Source organism: Delphinapterus leucas, chromosome 9, assembly GCF_059928025.1.
Source record: "Delphinapterus leucas isolate spDelLeu-1000000601 "Yukka" chromosome 9, BTC_Dleu_Yukka2, whole genome shotgun sequence".
Classification (NCBI taxonomy): domain Eukaryota; kingdom Metazoa; phylum Chordata; class Mammalia; order Artiodactyla; family Monodontidae; genus Delphinapterus; species Delphinapterus leucas.
In genome coordinates, this window is record NC_143137.1 from 24,217,475 (window position 1) to 24,235,261 (window position 17,787).

At 50.1% G+C, this 17,787-nt stretch overlaps 1 protein-coding gene across 1 annotated transcript; it reads left to right on the forward strand.

The window, feature by feature from the left end:
- Window positions 1–11,872: 11,872 nt before the first annotated feature.
- PAX4 (paired box 4) lies at window positions 11,873–16,299 on the forward strand. Its single transcript, XM_089917439.1, has 10 exons — window positions 11,873–11,900; window positions 12,306–12,436; window positions 12,720–12,935; window positions 13,262–13,337; window positions 13,886–14,011; window positions 14,200–14,282; window positions 14,645–14,714; window positions 15,095–15,150; window positions 15,419–15,560; window positions 15,893–16,299. The coding sequence occupies exons 1-10, from the start codon at window positions 11,888–11,890 to the stop codon at window positions 16,078–16,080; spliced, it is 1,101 nt and encodes a 366-aa protein (XP_089773565.1). The 5' UTR covers window positions 11,873–11,887; the 3' UTR covers window positions 16,081–16,299.
- Window positions 16,300–17,787: the final 1,488 nt, after the last annotated feature.

A 17,787-nucleotide genomic window follows, 5' to 3' on the forward strand; every position in this document is an offset into this window, starting at 1 on the left:
CCCAGTTTGTAGTATTTTGTTACAGCAGCTGTAGTGAATTAATACATCTCCCTATGACAAAAAGAAGCAGGTAAACTAGGGTTAGTTTATTCATTAGAAAGATGAGGTCCCACAGCAAATAAGTGGCCATTTGGCCTAAATCTCATTTTTTTCCAAGCAATGTGCTTCCCTCCACACACGTGCCAGTGGTGTCCTCCCACTCTCTCTTGATGGAGCAGGACAGAAGATGCCACGCAGTCAAGAGGCTAGATTTCCTATGTCTTCTTTCCCATTTCCTTCCCACATACTACTTCCTTCTACTTCAAACTTTCCCCTTTCATCTCCTACTCCATAAATTTTTAAAAGATGTAAGTGAGTTAGGAGAGGAAGAATGTAGAAGCTAGGAGGCAGGAGTCACTTGGGCATTTTATTTTTTATTTTTTTAAATTAAATTAAATTAATTAGTTTTATTTATTTTTGGCTGTGATGGGTCTTGGTTTTTGCACGCGGGCTTTCTCTAGTTGCGGCAAGTGGGGGCTACTGCTTGTTGCGGTGCACAGGCTTCTCACTGCAGTGGCTTCTCTTGCTGTGGAGCACGGGTTCTAGGCGCACGGGATTCAGTAGTTGCAGCACGCAGGCTCAGTAGTTGTGGCTCTTGGGCTCTAGAGCGCAGGGTCAGTAGTTGTGGTGCACGGGCTTAGTTGCTCCGCGGCATGTGGGATCTTCCTGGACCAGGGATCAAACTTGTGTCCCCTGCACTGGCAGGCGGATTCTTAACCACTGTGCCACCAGGGAAGTCCCACTTGGGCATTTTCACTACTCTATTTTGACCCTACCTTCTTGTCGCCTTTCCAAGCGGACCAGAGCTCAGGGGATTCACCCTCCAGTACAGAGAAACCCCAGCATCTGGAAGAGAGAGACAAGCTGTCGTTTTCCTATTTGAATTGCTTGGTATCTCTGTGGACTGGCTGATGAAATTCTCTTGCCTTGTCTTCGCTCTCAACTGGGGCTCTCCCAGTGCTCAAGATATGTGAACTTGGAACTCCAGGGGAGTCTGCTCTTTACAGACTTGCTTTGCTTCTACCCTTCATCTTCATAGACTGACATCTCCATTATTGCCCAGGGATCATAGACTGACAGCTCCGTTCTTACTCAAGCCTCCACCAATAGTTTCAAAAAGAGCTTTAATTTTTTGAGATCAGGGTGATAAAGAGAAGGGAAGCATGCATAAGAACTTCCTTTTCAAAGACATCGTTCTAAGTGAAATAAGCCAGACACGAAAGAACAAATATTACATGATCCCACTCATGTGGTACCTAGAATAGGCAAATTAATAGAGACAGAAAGTAGCATAAAGGTCCAAGTGTTAGGGGGAATGAGGAAAGGGGAGTTATTGTTTAATGGGTACAGAATTTACGATGATGAAAAATTCTGGAAATGGATAGTAATGATGGATATACAACACTGTGAATGTACTTGATGCCACTGAATTTTACACTTAAAAATGGCTAGAATGGTAAACTTTATGTGGTGTATATTTTCCCACAATGTAAAAAGAAAAGTAAAGAAAATACTAGAGGTAAAATCAGCATTCTTTATTACTGATCCAACAGAATCATTTTTTTCTGAGTTACTAAGATTGGTATCTTTGGGCAATTATGTTAGATAGTTTGACTGATATTTTTACTGGTTGGTTTAAAATAAATTCCTTCTTTTCTCCTGAAAAAAGAGAATTCTATTCTCAAACCCAGCTTCCTTAACAAGGCTAATAACACCCAAAGGATTTTACTCTGTTGGGTTCCAGAGCATGTATTTTCAATTCCATCCCTGGAGGAAGTCAGACTCATGGTGTGGAGAGCGGCTATTGGACGATACGGGATTTAAAGGAGAACTGGTGTCTCAGAGCGCTCGCAGGTGCCAAGTCTTTCCCAAGTCTGCATCTCTTTTTCCCCTTCTGACCTGATGCTGACTCCCCTGCCAATCACAGTGCTCGGACTCTCAGGGGAGAGGTGATGAAGGAAGCCTGGGTTATGAACAATTACTATCAAACTCAGTGTCCCTACGAAATGCAGAGCACTGGGCAGGCTGCAGGGGGAGCCCACGTGCAGACCCTGCAGGGCCACCTGGCTCTCCCAGGCAGGCTCCCAAGTAGCTGATCCCCCGCCGCTGAGGTCAAGCAGCTCTAGCCAGCGTCTCTCCAAATATAGCTTGACTGGGATAATTATTATTATATATTATGAGAAACAGAAAGAAAACTAAGAGAAAGAACTCAAAGTACCAAGAGACAAGAGAAACCGGCATAGTGGGTGGAGAAAGTGAGGGCTTTGGTGAACCATCTAAATGTTGAATAGTGGGAGAAGAAAAGAGAATCAGAGAGTAAACAGAAGCTTCCATGAAACATCATGCTGCTGCACTTTCTTCCACAAAAGAGAGAGAGAAAGAGAGAGAGAGAGAGAGAGAGAAATGTGGAGCCGTCTAGGGAAGGTTAAAATAACTGATTTCACGTAGTGGAGATTTGAGAGTGTAAGAGCAAGCAAGAAGTGGGCCTGAGGACTACAGTAAAGAGAAATTAGGTAAGCTGAGGGTTGGTGGTGAAGGGATGCCAGCTGGGCTGATGATGGAACCTGGGACGTGGACCATTCAAAGCCTGGTTACTGTGCTTGATGGTGCCAAGCCAGAGACAGTAATGAGACTTGATTTATAATTACCTGTCTTTACACAGCTTGTCCTCTGGGTAGTAGAGTGACTTCTGTTGGGCTGAGCAGATGTTGCTTTGGGGGCCTTTGTGGACACAGTAAAGATGACGAGCTCTGGATTCCTGGGACAGAGGTAAGATCCTTATCCTTGGGGAGGGAGCTTTCTTCCCCGTTGCCTTTGGGTCTTGCTAAGCAGCGGAAAGTTACCCAAGCTGGAGCACTGAGCTTTCCTAGGTAGGACCTGTTACAGACATAGTTTCAGTGATGACTAGATCACATTAAAACAGTTCAGTCCCCTCTCACTCTATAGTGAGACAAAGACCAAGATCCCACAACCTTCAAAAAGCATAGAGGCAAAGACCTTGGATCATCAATGACTCATGTTCCTCCTCCCCTTCCCTTTCAAAAGTGCAGAAGTTTGTGAATATTTCAAAGGCAGCAGAAAGATAGCCACCCCACTGTCTCCAGATAAGGTGACTCTAGGTCAGAGAAGGAATTTCATACAGTAGGCTTAATGAGCCCAGAGATCAAGAGGCTAAACTGAAGAGCAGAGAGACAGAAATGACAGGAGTGCAGAATTAAGGCAGCAAGGGTCGGGCTGGGAAGGTCCTAGGCTGGAACGGGTGACCTCAGTCAATAGATAACAGCGTCACCTGTTGGCACATAATAGTAGTAGTAACAGTAGTAACAACAATTATAGTGTGATACTTATATTGAGTGTTCTGTACATGTGCATGATAAACCCTGTCCTCACTCTCAAAGCTGGATCTCTGAGAGAACCCTTCTTAACTCATTTTATGAGACCAATATTAATTACCCTAATATCAAAAGTGTTAAAGACATCATAAGAAAGGAAAACCGAACACCAGTATGTTTCATGAACATAGATGAAAAAAATCCTCAGCAAAATATTAGTAAATCGTACCCAACAATGTCTAAAAAGAATCATACATCATGATCAAGTGAATTTATTCCAGGTATGCAAAGCTGGTTCAACATTTAAAAATCAATGAATACAATCCATCACATCAACAGGCTAAAGAAGAAAACAAAATCACATCAATTGATGTAGAAAAGGCATTGAACAAAATCCAATGCCCACCCATGATAAAACTCTCATCAGACTGGGAATAGAGGGGAACTTCCTCAGCTTCATAAAGAACATCTACAGAATTTACACCTTAGGTTCGTCAATTGTAACGAACTGGAGATATTGAATAGGGGAGAGGCTGTGCGTGTGTGGGGACAGAGGGTAGATGGGAAATCTCTGTACCTTCCTCTTAATTTTGCTGTGAACCTAAAACTGCTCTAAAAAAATAAAGTCTATGGGTATGGTAACGCCTTTTTAGATACAACACCTAAGACATGGTTCATGAAAGAAATAATTGATAAGCTGGACTTTATTACAATTAAAAACTTCTGCTCGTGTCCCGAGACTGTGCTCCGCAACGGGAGAGGCCACAATAGTGAGAGGCCCACATACCACACACACACAAAAAACAAACTTCTGCTCTTTGAAAGACAATGTGAATAGAATTAGAAGGTAAGCCACAGACTGGGAGAAAATATTTGCAAAAAACATATCTGATAAAGGAATATTATCCAAAATATACAAAGAACTCTTAAAACTTAACAATAAAAAAACAAACACCTGATAAAAAATGGATCAAAGCCCTTAACTGGACATCTTACCAAAGAAGATATACAGATGGCAAATAAGCATATGGCAAGATTATCCACATTGTATCATTAAGGAAATGCAAGTTAAGATGACAATGATATACCCCACTAGACACCTATTAGAATGGCCAAAATCCAAAACATTGACAACACCAAATGCTAATGGGTTTGTGAAGCAAAAGGAACTCTCATTCATTGCTGATGGGTGTGCAAAATGGTACAGCCACTTTGGGAGACAGTTTAGTAGTTTTTTTTACAAAACTAAACATACCCTTACCATGTGATTCAGCAAGTGTACTCCCTGCTATTTACCCAAAGGAGTTGAAAACTTATGTCCACAGTAGGTGAATGGATAAATAAACTGTGGTTCATCCATACAGTGGAATATTACTGAGTGCTCAAAAGAAATGAGCTATCAAGCCATGAAAAGACATGAAGGAATCTTAAGTGCAAATTACTAAGTGAAAAAAGCCAGTCTGAAAAGGCTACATATCGTATGATTCCGTTACATAATGTTCTGGAAAAGGCAAAACTATAATGATGGTAAAAAGATCAGTGGTTGCCAGGGGCTTGCGGGGAGGGAGGGGGGTTGAACAGGTGAAGCACTACGGATCTCTTAAGGCAGTGAAATTACTCTGTGTAATACTGTACTTGTGGATACATAACTTTATGCATTTATCAAAACTTATAGAACTTTACAGCACAGACAGAAAATGAAACTTAATGTATACAAATTTTAAAAAACTACCTAGAGGTCAGGGAATCCTAAAATGAATTGCAGAATATGACTAAATAATCTAAGTGTATTACAAATGAATGAAACAGCTTCAGGGACGGGAGTGGGGAAAACCAAGTTACTTGATTTAAGTAACTTTGGAAATGAGTGGAGTCTGTAAGACTAAAGGTAAAATAAATTGTACTTATGTATTATACAGACTACACAGGTAAGCAAGGGAGGAAACCAGAATGATCCATGTGATAATGGATTGGAGTTGGAGACATCAATATGAACTCATGTTTAGTTTAATATCGATACAAATGGTTACATATGGAACTATTTATAGATATGTCTATATACATGGATTAGTACACTCATGTATATTTCTTTGCTCTGTCAGCTGAAAGAACCCAGAAGCACGGACACCCCAGTAGCAGCAAGCATGCCTAGTGCCCAGGTCTTTGTTTCTCATACCATTCTCCAACAAAAGGTACCAGAGCTCCTTGGAGAAATGGCTGATTCTAGGCCTGGGGCAGGAAATATACAAGATAAATAAGGAGATACTCAAACATACACAGACACACACAAAACAAAAACTGAGTCCCATGAAAATGGGGGTATGTCAAAGGGACACAGGAGGCAACTGAAAGAGCTCCCAATAGCCAAAGCTAGAACGATTTGAGCAACAAAAAATGTAGTATATTGGACAATAATATTCCAAAGAATAAAGTAAGTATCTGTAGTCCATATTGACAGACATACATTACTGAACAAATAAGTGTGAGAGAAGTAAAAAATCTCCTGAGCAGAAGAAATCCAAAATCAATGTAGATACTTCACTCTCAAGCAGGTGAAGCATAACTCCCCACTCCTTAAGTGTGAGTTGTACATAGGACTTCCTTCAGAAAAGTACCATATGGAAAAGAGGGAAAAGATTAACTTCCGTGGGGAAACCCAATAAACGCTACCTCAACCGGATGATCAAGGTCAGCATCAACAGAGGTAAGTCACACTGACGTGTGATGTGACATGATGAGGACTGCACTTTACCTTTTTCGGTCTTCTTCTTCAAAACCCATAAGCCCGGTCTGATCATGAGAAAAACATCAGACAAATCCAAACTAAGGGATGTTCTACAACTCCTCAAAATTTTATACGTTATCAAAAACAAGAAAAATCTGAGAAACTGTCACAGCCAAGAGGAGCCTCAGAATACCTGGTGACTAAATGTAGCGTCCTGGATGGAGTCCTGGAACAGAAAGAGGACGTCAGGGAAAAGCTGAGGAAATCTGAATAAGGTATGGACTTTAGTTATTAATAGCATATCCATCTTGGTTCATTAATTATAATTAATGAAGATGTTCATAATAGGGGAAACTGGGTATAGGGTGTATGGGAACTCTCTGTATTATCTTTGAAATTTCTCTGTAAATCTAAGACTGTCCTAAAATATAAAGCCTATTAAAATAAAATGTATTTTAAAAATGGAATGCTATCTTCCTCCCCAGATCTTCCACCTCATGCAAAATTGGGCAGGATGGAGTGGGGAAAATTTGCAGAGCGCAGAGCTAGCTGTCCCCAAGGAATAAATGGAACTTTGGGTCACCAGGCGGGTCTGAAAACCCCAGTCAGGATGCAGCCCCTTCCTCTTGGGCAGGTCTGATGTGCATTTGGACCCAAGGACGCACTCTCCACAAGTGATGGGCCACTGAGGTCTGAGGCGCACAGTGCCAGACCTGGCAGCTTTGGGCTGGGCTCTTCCTCACCTGGCCTCCTGGAGCCCTTGGCTCTAACCCCTGAACTCCCCAGCTCTGCTGGGGGTTGTCTAGGGGAATAAAGACTCCCCACCCCGTCCGGCAAAGCCTGGTCCTAGGTGAAACAAGGGGAGGGTTGAGCTCAGAGGTTAGGGGCCCGTGTTGAAAAAGAGGGAAGAGGGGGGCATTTTCTGTGTCCCCAGTTGGGAGGAAGTGCTCTTCACTCTCTCTGTGGCACATTCAGAGGGAGGGAGCTGAGTAGCCAGCGTTTCAGACGCTGAGAGGAAAAGCGCTGGGATTTGCAAGTGTTATAGCGAGGTGTGGGCTGGGAGAGTAGGGTTGGCGGTGCGGGCAGTTGCAGATTTAGCACCAAGCTTAGGAATATCCAAGGAACTTGAAGATACCCCACATTTTTGTAGCCAGGAAACGACTATGACTTTAAACTCGGAGGCACGTGCTGCCAGCGAGTGGTTTAGGAGAGGTGGCCAGTGCGCTCTGGAAAACTGAGGGCTGGCAGGAGATGGGGCTCGCTGGAGAGAGGGAAGATGGGAGCCAGAACCCCACAGCCTACAGGGAGGTGCCACAGGGAGGGGCGGAAACAGCCTGGAACTGGCGTTTCCACCCCCAGTGAGTGCCCAAAGGCCGGGGTGAGGTGTCAGAGGGAAGCCGTCGGTCTCTGTTCTGGCTGCGCCCTGCCCTCTCCAGCTTTACGCACGGGCTTGTCTTGTCTGCTGTCCCCTTGAAAAGGGCAGGGGAACTCCAGCGGCCTCTCCCGAGGACAGATCTTTTCCCATAGCTACAGGGCTTTACACCAGGGGCTCCCAAGGGCAGAAGAAGCCAGCTGTCAGGGCTCTACAACAGGGCGAGGGACAAGCAGGAATGGCCATGGGCGGACCGGAGAGGGGCGCACAGGCTGGCTGGCGGGTGGCAAGACCTCTGAGTTAATGTATAATTGACAGCAGATGGCAGGGGCTGGCGGCAGCCTGGGGCCTGGGCCCAGTGAATGAGGGACAATTAGCCCCAAGCCCGGGGTTGGGGGGCGGGTGTGTAGGTTGAGAGCCAGACAGTGAAGGCAGATATTTGCTTCTCAAACAGTCTGGTGCGTTGGGCAGAGGGCTGAGTGGCTGGGCCTCTGGGCTGGCTAGGCCCCCCTGCCACAGCCCTTCCTCTCTTTTCCCTCCCCCCATCACCTCTGGGTCGAAAGCCTCTGTTTGTTCAGACCCAAGAGTGTGTTGTAAAGGTGGGGGGAGAAGGTAGTTTATGGGGGAAATCGCAGCCACCACCATCTGCCAGGTCTCGTCCCTTCTCCCCCTGACACCCCTATCGCCACCCTCACACAGCTGTCTATGGGAATAGTGGGTCTGGACATGGAGCCTTTGGCACCCAGATGCAGGGGCAAATCAAGAGGAAGGGATGAGGCAGGAAAGGAGGAGTAAGATTAGAGCTACCACATGCCTTCCTTGGGAACTCCTCTCACCCAGGCATGGCAGAGTCCAGGGACCAGCAGTCCCAGCTGCCCTGGGAGTGAATGGCCTCTACAGCCACCAGAGCGTGTGCTGTCCTGCCCCTGGTGCTGAAACCGCCTTCTGCAGTCTCCCCTGTCCCCGAGGGCTCCAGGCTAGTCTGAGGATGCTGAAGGAGGCTGGAAGAGAAGGGCAGTACATGTCAGGGTAAGGTAGAAAACCCACTTCTGTGATACATTTGGCCCTGCTTTGAGAATAAGAGTTCCCAATCCTAGGATCAAGCTGAACATACAACATCAACACCCCTGCCCCCCAAACCAAAGCATTTACCATTGAAACCTATTCTTCCCCGCTCTGGGTCTAGTGTTAGAGCACCACACCCTGCTTACTTTCAGCCTGACTTCTGAGAGGGTTTCACAGACTCCAAGGTATGCGATGGACCCAAAGAGCTTTCCATGCCGGCTCCTTCACAAGGGGTCTGCCCGAGACCATGGTGGCAACAAAGCTTCCATGCGCTGGGGGCTTTGTTTCCCTTCCAGCTAGTGCCCCCCCCCACCACCTGAACAACAATCCAGATAATCTGTGGTATTCTCTGCAGGAACAGGAGTGTCATTCATAGCTCAGAGTCTAAAAGCACCAAATCCCTCGTAGAATGGAGCCTGATAAATCGAGAAATGGATAAACACCCCACCTGCAACCTAACTCCCTTCAGAGGCTCATTCCCTCCATCGCTCCTGTTGCCAGTGTTCTAAAGTCCAGGGTCCCCCAGTTTCCAGGCAAGAACTCATCCTGGGCGTCACCTCAGTCAAGGAGCCAATCGAAGGATTGGTGAGGACACTCTTGGGAAGAACTGGTGCTATGTGATACTCTCTCTATGCACACTGCATTCTCTCAGAGATCCATGAGCCAACTTGGCCGGTATTTAGGTGTTGGTCTATATACCCATTGACCTTTTATAGCAATACACATAGGACCCAGCAGTTGACCCGGAACCCAGAAGTGCATTCTGGCTGGGAAGCTGTGTCTGTGGTTCTGGAATTCATGTTTGGGCTTCTGTGCATTCAAAGCCTTGGGGACACAGTCTGAAATTCCCCATCCTCCTTATTCCCCATTCCCTTCAGGAGTACTGGCCCCCAAGTGGGTGTGCTCAGGAGTCAGGGGGCCTGCATGAGACTGGCTCTGTACCTGCTTCAGGGTGGCAGGTAGGCGCAAGGTGGGCTCTGAGGACTTCCAGTGGAAGGACACAGTGGGTCACTGGCTGTGGTTTGCCCTGACTCAGGGCCGGTGTCAGTCAGCCCCATGCACACCTCCCTCCTCCCCTCTCCTCTGCTCATGGCCTGTGACATCACTGGCTGCTCCCAGAAGGCTGCCCTCTGCTCCTGAGCACGGGCTTTCTGTGGCTCTGGACCCCCTGGCAGGACTGAAGCAGGAGCAGAGTGGAGGCTGTTAGCAGGACCAGACCACCACCATCCCTGGAGCCTGCAGGGGTCTCAGGAGCCCAGGCCAGGAGACTGAGACGCCCCCCCACACCAAACAGGTAGCTCACTGTAGGCTCATTGTCTGCTCCGCTCTCATGCTGGTTCCATGTCTTTGTGTGGCCAAGCCAACCTCTCTCGTCCTTTGTCTTTGCAGCCACCACCCTCCTGCCCCTTCAGCCCCCTCTCCTGCTCTCCCATCTTGTGAGGACCAGTTCTTTCATCAGACAAGTTAATATGAACGTTGGAAATGTGTGGTGTGGTGACCGGGGATGGCTTTCTGTTTTGAGTTGGGGTGATTTTAGGTTTGGAGATGATTTAGGTTTGGATGTTGAACCTGAGACCCCACAGCTCCTCTGAGCTCTGATCACTCAGGGGGGACTCAGTCCTATCAAGGATTCAGGGTTCGGCTGATTTTCTGAGCTTCCACCTGCCCCCGCTATCCCGGCATAGCCTTTACATCCCCAGATTGACTTTCCTCTCTCTATTGCTTTGGAGGCAGCAGGGGTGGAGGCAGAGAAAGAGAGCCTCGGGATTAGAAGCTGGAAACTGCAGCTTCTGAGGAGGGACTGGCTTCTAAACCTCCTTGAGCTTTACTCCCTGGGTGGCCCCTGATTTGTGGGAACCCCAACCTCTGCCTCAGTTTTCTTTTTGGAGAAACCTCTGCCTTCCTTCCTGACTTTCTGGAAAGATGAGAGCATGCAGGGGAATGTGTCTCTAACTGTCTAGAGAGGAGTGAGTAAAAGCTGATTTATCTCCTGAAATTTATCAAGTCGCTCTGGCTGCCATAGTCTTTGTGAGTTCATTGTTGTTTCCTTCGCGCTCGTCCCCTCTCCCTGGTTGCACTGTAATATCTTGGAGGGCGAAAACCTTGTCCCTATTCTTTTTACTCCCTTCATCTTAAACAACCAGCTATGTGCTCGCGATTAATACCTTATTCAGTAAATAATTGCAGATTAGTTAACTGAGCCAAGATGGCATGGTTATTACAGGAAAGTTCTATGCATAAGCTATTCTCTGGAGGGACCTCCAGCCCTGCCAGGGGTCTAGGCATAAAAGGAGGCGGCTTCAACTCCCATTACTAGCAGATAAAAGCAAGACGGACATGGTGGCCCACGACCTGTGTCCTGGGCTGCCAAGAGACTCTCTCGTGCTCGCACTGGCTTCTATACAGGTCAGAGACAGCTCTCTCCTGCTTCTCCCTCTCTCCCTTTGACATGCCTTCGGTAAACGGTAGTTGCAAGAATGATTGTCTGGTCCCAGAGACTCGGCCTCTGAAAGTGTGAGATCTAGACCTCTCCAGAGTTAACAGGGAGCAGCAACCCCAGTGGGTTAGAAGCTGTCAAGAGAGGTGTCTTCCGGGAGAAACCAGGACTTCAGGCTTGTTCATCTCTACTTCCAGGGGGTGGAACCCAAGCCTCAATGCCTGGGGGTAGAGCTGAGCCCTGGTGTTTCCCCAGACCTTCTTGGAGAGTATCAAAAACCAGAGCAAGACCCTCCCATGAGGTGCTCTGAAGGAAGCTTTCTGGCTGGTGGTTTGGAGAACATAACATCAGGACCTGCATGAGAGTAAAGGCAAAGCCTTGAACCTGGTCCCCGCCTCAGACCAGGGAGATGGAGATCTTTGGTCCCTGGTGCCCTCTCTGGCTGGGCATAGCATCCTGAGCTTAGGAGGCAGGACTTGGTACCAAGCGTATCACCTGGTGGCTGATAAGGCTTTTGAGTGGTCAGAGGCGACAGTGGTCCATTTGGAAAAGGGAAAGCATCATCCATTTTTACCTGACCTCTTGTATGGAACATGTGAGAAGGAGAGCCCTCCCACCCTCCCAGGCCCTTATCAGGACATCCAGAAAGATCCAGTCCTCTGCTGGCTCTGTGATGTTTTAATTCAAAGATTTAGTAAAGAGAAATTGAATTTTCGTAGCCAATCTACTGGCAAACTTTAGAAACCTTATCCTCTACCACAAAACACCCCAAGGCCATTCTAAGCAAGAGATTCTGCCCAAGGAACCCTCGATTATGGCAGGTCCAGCCTCAAGAACAAAAAAGGAGCTCCCAGGAGGAACTCCGCTCCCCAGTCTTCCCAGTTCCTGCCCTTCTGTGAGGAGGCCCAGCCTGGAGCATGCTGCAGGACGGTAAGATGCCCAGGAGAAGTGGGAAGAACAGGGTAGCATAGGAGGGCGGGAATGGCTCCGGGCTCTGCTTCCATCCACGTAGGTTCATGTGCCCTCAGCCAGCGTTCTGGGGGAGCCCCTCCCAGTCACTCCCTCCCCGCTCCACCCTGCTTCCCTCAGACAATGAGGGCCAGTGCATGTGGCCAAGGAGCAAAGACTCACACATAAGCCAGCTCCCAAAGAAAGTGGCATGTCTGGGGGACCCTGGGAGCAGAAGGGGGGCAGTCCCCTGGAGAGAGGATTTTCTCTGTGGTGGCAAGCCAGGCTAGCGGGGCCTGAGTAACCCTCTCCCAGGAGGGTCCTGCACGCTGCAGGTGGGCTGGGGAGAGGGGAGACTTCGGGTACGATGCTCCTTCTCCTGCCCAGGGATCAGCAGTGTGAATCAGCTGGGGGGGCTCTTTGTGAATGGTCGGCCTCTGCCCCTGGACACCCGGCAGCAGATCGCGCGGCTGGCCGTCAGCGGGATGCGGCCCTGTGACATCTCACGGAGCCTTAAGGTAGTGTGCTGGGACCTTCACCCAGTGATGCGCACAAGCAGCAGGGAGAAGCGGCCCCTTTAAGGCAAGTCTGGGGCTGTTGCAGACTCGGAGGGCCTTTGGGGCTTGGGCTGCCTCCTTGAGGGCTGGGATAGGGAGCTTCAGGGTTCCAAAGGTGCGGCCAGACTCGACTCTGGGGCCTGATTCAGTCAGTCTCACTTTGCCTTGTAGCTTCCTTCTGTCCCAGGGACACTCACCCTCTGCCCATCATGCCTCACCTGTCCCTGCTTCTCACCTGACCCAGGTATCTAATGGCTGTGTGAGCAAGATCCTAGGGCGTTACTACCGCACAGGTGTCTTGGAGCCCAAGGGGATTGGGGGAAGCAAGCCGCGCCTGGCCACACCACCTGTGGTGGCTCGAATCGCCCAGCTGAAGGGTGAGTGCCCAGCCCTCTTCGCCTGGGAGATCCAACGCCAGCTCTGCGCTGAAGGGCTTTGCACCCAGGACAAGACCCCCAGTGTAAGTGCCCTCCCCTCCCCAGAACCGGAACTGCGGCTGCCAGACTGGTTGTCTGGGGAGGCAGAAGAAGATCCCTTCTTACTTGGCAGTGGGGCCTCCCAGGATGGGGGCGGGGCTTCTGGGCTCTCTTCTGACCCAAAAGTTTCTCTTCTGAAAAGCGGTGGTGGTGAGACAGGTGAGAAGAAGAAAGCGTGGGGCTGAAAGGAGGCTGCCCTTGGGAACGATGTGTGGGCCGGGACAGAGGAGAGAAAGGATACTGGGGAAACATCCTCAGGATGCAACCTGGGCTGGGCACCATTTCCCCACTCATCACCCCACATCCTCAGGTCTCCTCCATCAACCGAGTCCTGCGGGCGATACAGGAGGACCAGAGATTCCCCGGGGCACAGCTCAGGTTGCCAGGTGGGTCTTGGAGCTGCCTCCAGGGATGTTCAGAGCCAAACCTAAGCATTTTACAGTCCTCAGATTCCTTTCTTGTTCTTTCTTGGATCACCCTCACAACAAGACAATAACGTGGGCCTCACAGGGGGTCTTATTCTCTCCTAGCAGGAGAAAATGGAGGCTCAGAGGAAGGGAAGTAACTTACCCAAGGTCACCAGCTAGTTGTTGGCAGGTCCTGGAACAGAGCGCAGCTCCCTAGGTCTCTAAGTTCACAGGATCTGCCGAGGAGACAGGACTCAGAGCATTTTTGAGGTGCTGGGGGATCAGGCAAGCCTGGCCCATCCTTGCAGCTGTCTCCCCCCACATGCTAAGCATGCTCCCACCATGGCTGCGAACCCTCCCACCCAGTGCCCCTGCGGCGACCCCCGAGTAACTGTGGATGCCCCAGCGGTGCGGCTCCGCTCTCACCCTGCATTGTGCCCTGCCTACAGCACCAGGGACGTGGGGACTCCATTCGACCAGAGGAATCACCATCACAGACCCGCACCAGCCACTGTCTCCCTTTGCAGCTGTTTTGGCTCCAGTTCCTCCAACGCCACCTAGTGGCTCCGAGGCGCCCCGGGGGCCCCACCCAGGGACAGGCCACCGGAATCGGACGATCTTCTCCCCAGGCCAAGCTGAGGCGCTGGAGAAAGGTGCCAGAGCTGGGGCGGACGGTGGGCCACGGAGGCAACGGCCCAGAGGCCTGCGGGCCGAGGCTGAGAGCTGGAGGCTGTGGATGCCCCTGCGTCGGGGAGTAGGGCAGTTCAGGGCTGGCACAGGCGGGGAGTGGGGCCTTGCTCCTCTCCCCGCTCCCTTGCTGTGTGAGCCTCCATCTCTGCAGAGTTCCAGCGTGGGCAGTACCCTGACTCAGTGGCCCGCGGGAAGCTGGCTGCTGCCACCTCTCTGCCTGAAGACACGGTGAGGGTGAGTGAGCTCTGCCACACAGCGTCCACGCACCACAAGGACAGAGCGTCTGGGCCGGGCAGGCTTCCGCTTCCGGTGACGGTGACGTAGAGAAGGCGGCCAGAGGCGGAGACGGGCTTGTTCGGAGCAGGAAGGAGACAGGCTCCTCCCTGTTGCGCTTCTGCTGAGCTTTCTCCTCCACGGCTCGCTCCACGCCTTAGCACTGAGGAAGGGGACAGAGAGCCCAGGCCAGAGCAGCAAGGGGGGACGGCAGGGCTGAGGAAGGGTCTGCACTCCAAGTCCAGGTCAGGAGCACGTGGTGAGAGCAGTAGGTGCTGGGCCTTGGAGCGCACAGCCAGCTGCATCGTTTCTGCCCTCCTCAGATCTGGTTTTCCAACCGAAGAGCCAAATGGCGCCGACAAGAGAAGCTCAAGGGGGAAATGCGGTTTCCAGGTGATTTCTCTGCCCATCCATCCACTCACCTACCCTTCTTTCCTCCCTTCCTTCCTTCCCATCCATCCATCCATGCAACCACCAAACATTACTCGGCCCCTCCCATGCACCAGACCCTGTGTTAGATGCTGGACATACACAATCCCTGCTCTTCAGGGCTGCACTGACCCCACTTTACCATCCCTGGGATTTAATCCTTCTTCCCCAGTCTCCCAACACCCCGCCTTGGGAAGGAGGGCAGTTTGGGGCTGTAGCATCCATTTCGGCCCCCCCCCCTCGAGAAGTCATTGCCTTTCCTAGAACCTCCCTGCCTCTCACCTCCACTCCCTGCTCCCCAGACCCCTGTTCCTCCCTCTGGTGCATCCACCCTTACCTTGTAGGTGCTTCCCAGGACCTGACTGTACCAAGTGCCTCCCCAGGGACCGTCTCTGCACAGGTATCCAGGAAGAGGGGGAAGACTGAAGGGATCACTGCTTGTCCCGTTCCCAGTGGGTGCCTGAGCTAGAATGCATGACTCCCCTGGGCCCTCACAGTACATGTTTCTAGAAAGTGCCATCCTCAGAGTTTACCATGTGAATGGCTCCCTCTGAAGTTGTTCAGGATACAGCCCTGGGGGTGGGGTGGGGTCGTGCAGCCCTGGGGTCCCAGTTGTGCTAAACAGGAGGCATCACTGGCAGCTGAGGGTTTCCTCTTGCTTTTTCTAGCAACCCCCCGGCAGTGTGTCCACAGCGGTCCTACCTGCCCTGGCATCCTTGGCTGCCTCCAGCTATCCGCGGTTCTGGGGGACAGCATCAGACAGATGTCTGAGTGACACTCCACCACAAGGGTGTCTCAAGCCCTGCTGGGGTGAGAATCCAGGCCAGGCCTCACTCCTGCAGGGTGTAGGGAAGGCTAACTGACTCCTTGACCCGCCGGAGGGCATGGATCCCCAGTCGGGGTCATCAAAGGAACCTCAATACAGTTTTCCTCATTCTTTGCATGGCCCATAAAGTTGGGGAGACTAGTACCCCCGAGTCTATACTATCATTGACGGTCAGAGTGGGCAAGGGGGCTGGGATGGAGATTCAACTGTGTATATCCAGTGTAGAGAACTGATGTCCGCCCCTCTCCCCATCAGTGACTTTGAGGGGTGGGGTGGCAGCAGCGAGCCCAAGCTCACCCTCTCTTCATCCCTACAGGCTACTTGCCCCCCACAGCCAAGCTCCCTGGATTCACTCCTGCTTTGCCATCCTTGCCGTTCCTTCCTCTGCCCCCATCGCCAGTCTTGGTACCCATCAGGTCTTGCTCTGGCCTGGCTCCCCACTTCGAGGCCTGGGATGAGGGAGGCGGTCCAGAGTGGAAAGGAGATGGGATGGGAAGGATCTGATACCGCCTGCCCAAGCAGAGCATCGCTCCTTCCTCCTTCCTGTGTCTCCTCCTCATCTGTGGACCTTGCCCTTCTTATGTGTCACCTGATTGCAGAAGCCATGCCCACCCACTTCTCACACTGGCCTTAAGACGCTTCCAGTTGGCAGTGATAAAAACATCTTTTAAATTAGCAGTAGTTCTGTTGTCCATCATGTTTTTCTCATGAGCACTCATAATCCCACCCCTATATTTAACAATTATAAAGTTTGCCATCGGGCTTCCCTGGTGGCGCAGTGGTTAAGAATCCGCCTGCCAATGCAGGGGACACGGGTTCGAGCCCTGGTCCAGGAAGATCCCACGTGCCGCAGAGTAACTAAGCCCGTGCACCACAACTACTGAGCCTGTGCTCTAGAGCCCATGAGCCACAACTACTGAGCCTGAGCGCCACAACTACTGAAGCCCACGCACCTAGAGCCCGTGCTCTGCAACAAAAGAAGCCACCGCAATGAGAAGCCTGCACACCGCAACGAAGAGTAACCCCCGCTCGCTGCAACTAGAGAAAGCCCGTGCGCAGCAATGAAGACCCAGCACAGCCAAAAAAAAAAAAAAAAAGTTTGCCATCTATCTAATTTAGTTATCTATGTAACTATCTAGTTATCATCTAATATATTTATGTGTCTATATAACTAGGTATCTAGCTATTATCTATCCAATCTATCTAATCTTTGTATTTATCTATGTATATATATCTACATATGTATGTAGATATGTATCTATCTTGGTGTTTGGGTGCTCATATACCCACATGTATGCACATATAACACATACACACACTGATAGTACCTCGTGGCACGTCACCCCTGAGTCCTCCAGCATGCATCTCCAAAAAATAAGGGAAATTTTCTTACATAACCACAACACCATGACCACATCTAAGAAAATGTATAATAATTTCTTAATCTAAGAAGAGAGACATGGGGCTTCCCTGGTTGGCGCAGTGGTTGAGAGTCCACCTGCCTATGCAGGGGACATGGGTTCGTGCCCCGGTCTGGGAAGATCCCACATGCCGCGGAGCGGCTGGGCCTGCGCGTCCGGAGCCTGTGCTCTGCAACGAGAGAGGCCACAACAGTGAGAGGCCCGCGTACCGCAAAAAAAAAAGAAGAGAGACATGAACTCCTTAATTGCATATGTATATATATATTTTTGCACAACAGCACAGAGTGGAAATGACCCTTTTTAAATTCTGCTTATCCCTTTATATGTGCTCCTGGGGCATGTTTGCTTGCTTCTTCTTGGCTGTAAGTTCCAACTCATCTCAATTTTGTCTCCCTGCAGAGAAATCTCTAGGCTCCTCCTGGGAAGCCCTGGGATGTAGGGAAAAAGAGGGCTATGGGGGGAAAGGGGGACAGAGGAGCTATTTGGAATGGGGGATGGGCTCATCCCTCCAAATTCTTTCCTTTTTGAAGAGCAGGGGATGGAATGATGATGGTGCAAAGCAGGGTAGGGGGGGACTGGGGGCATGTTTGTTTACTCCCATCTGTGACAGGTACAAGTGCAGAAGTTGTCCTTCAGGAAGTCTCTTTATCATCAAATACTCTAGAGCTGTGGGGCTCAGTAAATAGCCACCGACCACATATGGCTATTAAAGTGCAATTAAAATGAAATAAAATGAATAATTCAGCTCCTCAGTCACACTAGCCCCAAATCAAATGCCCAGCAGTCACAT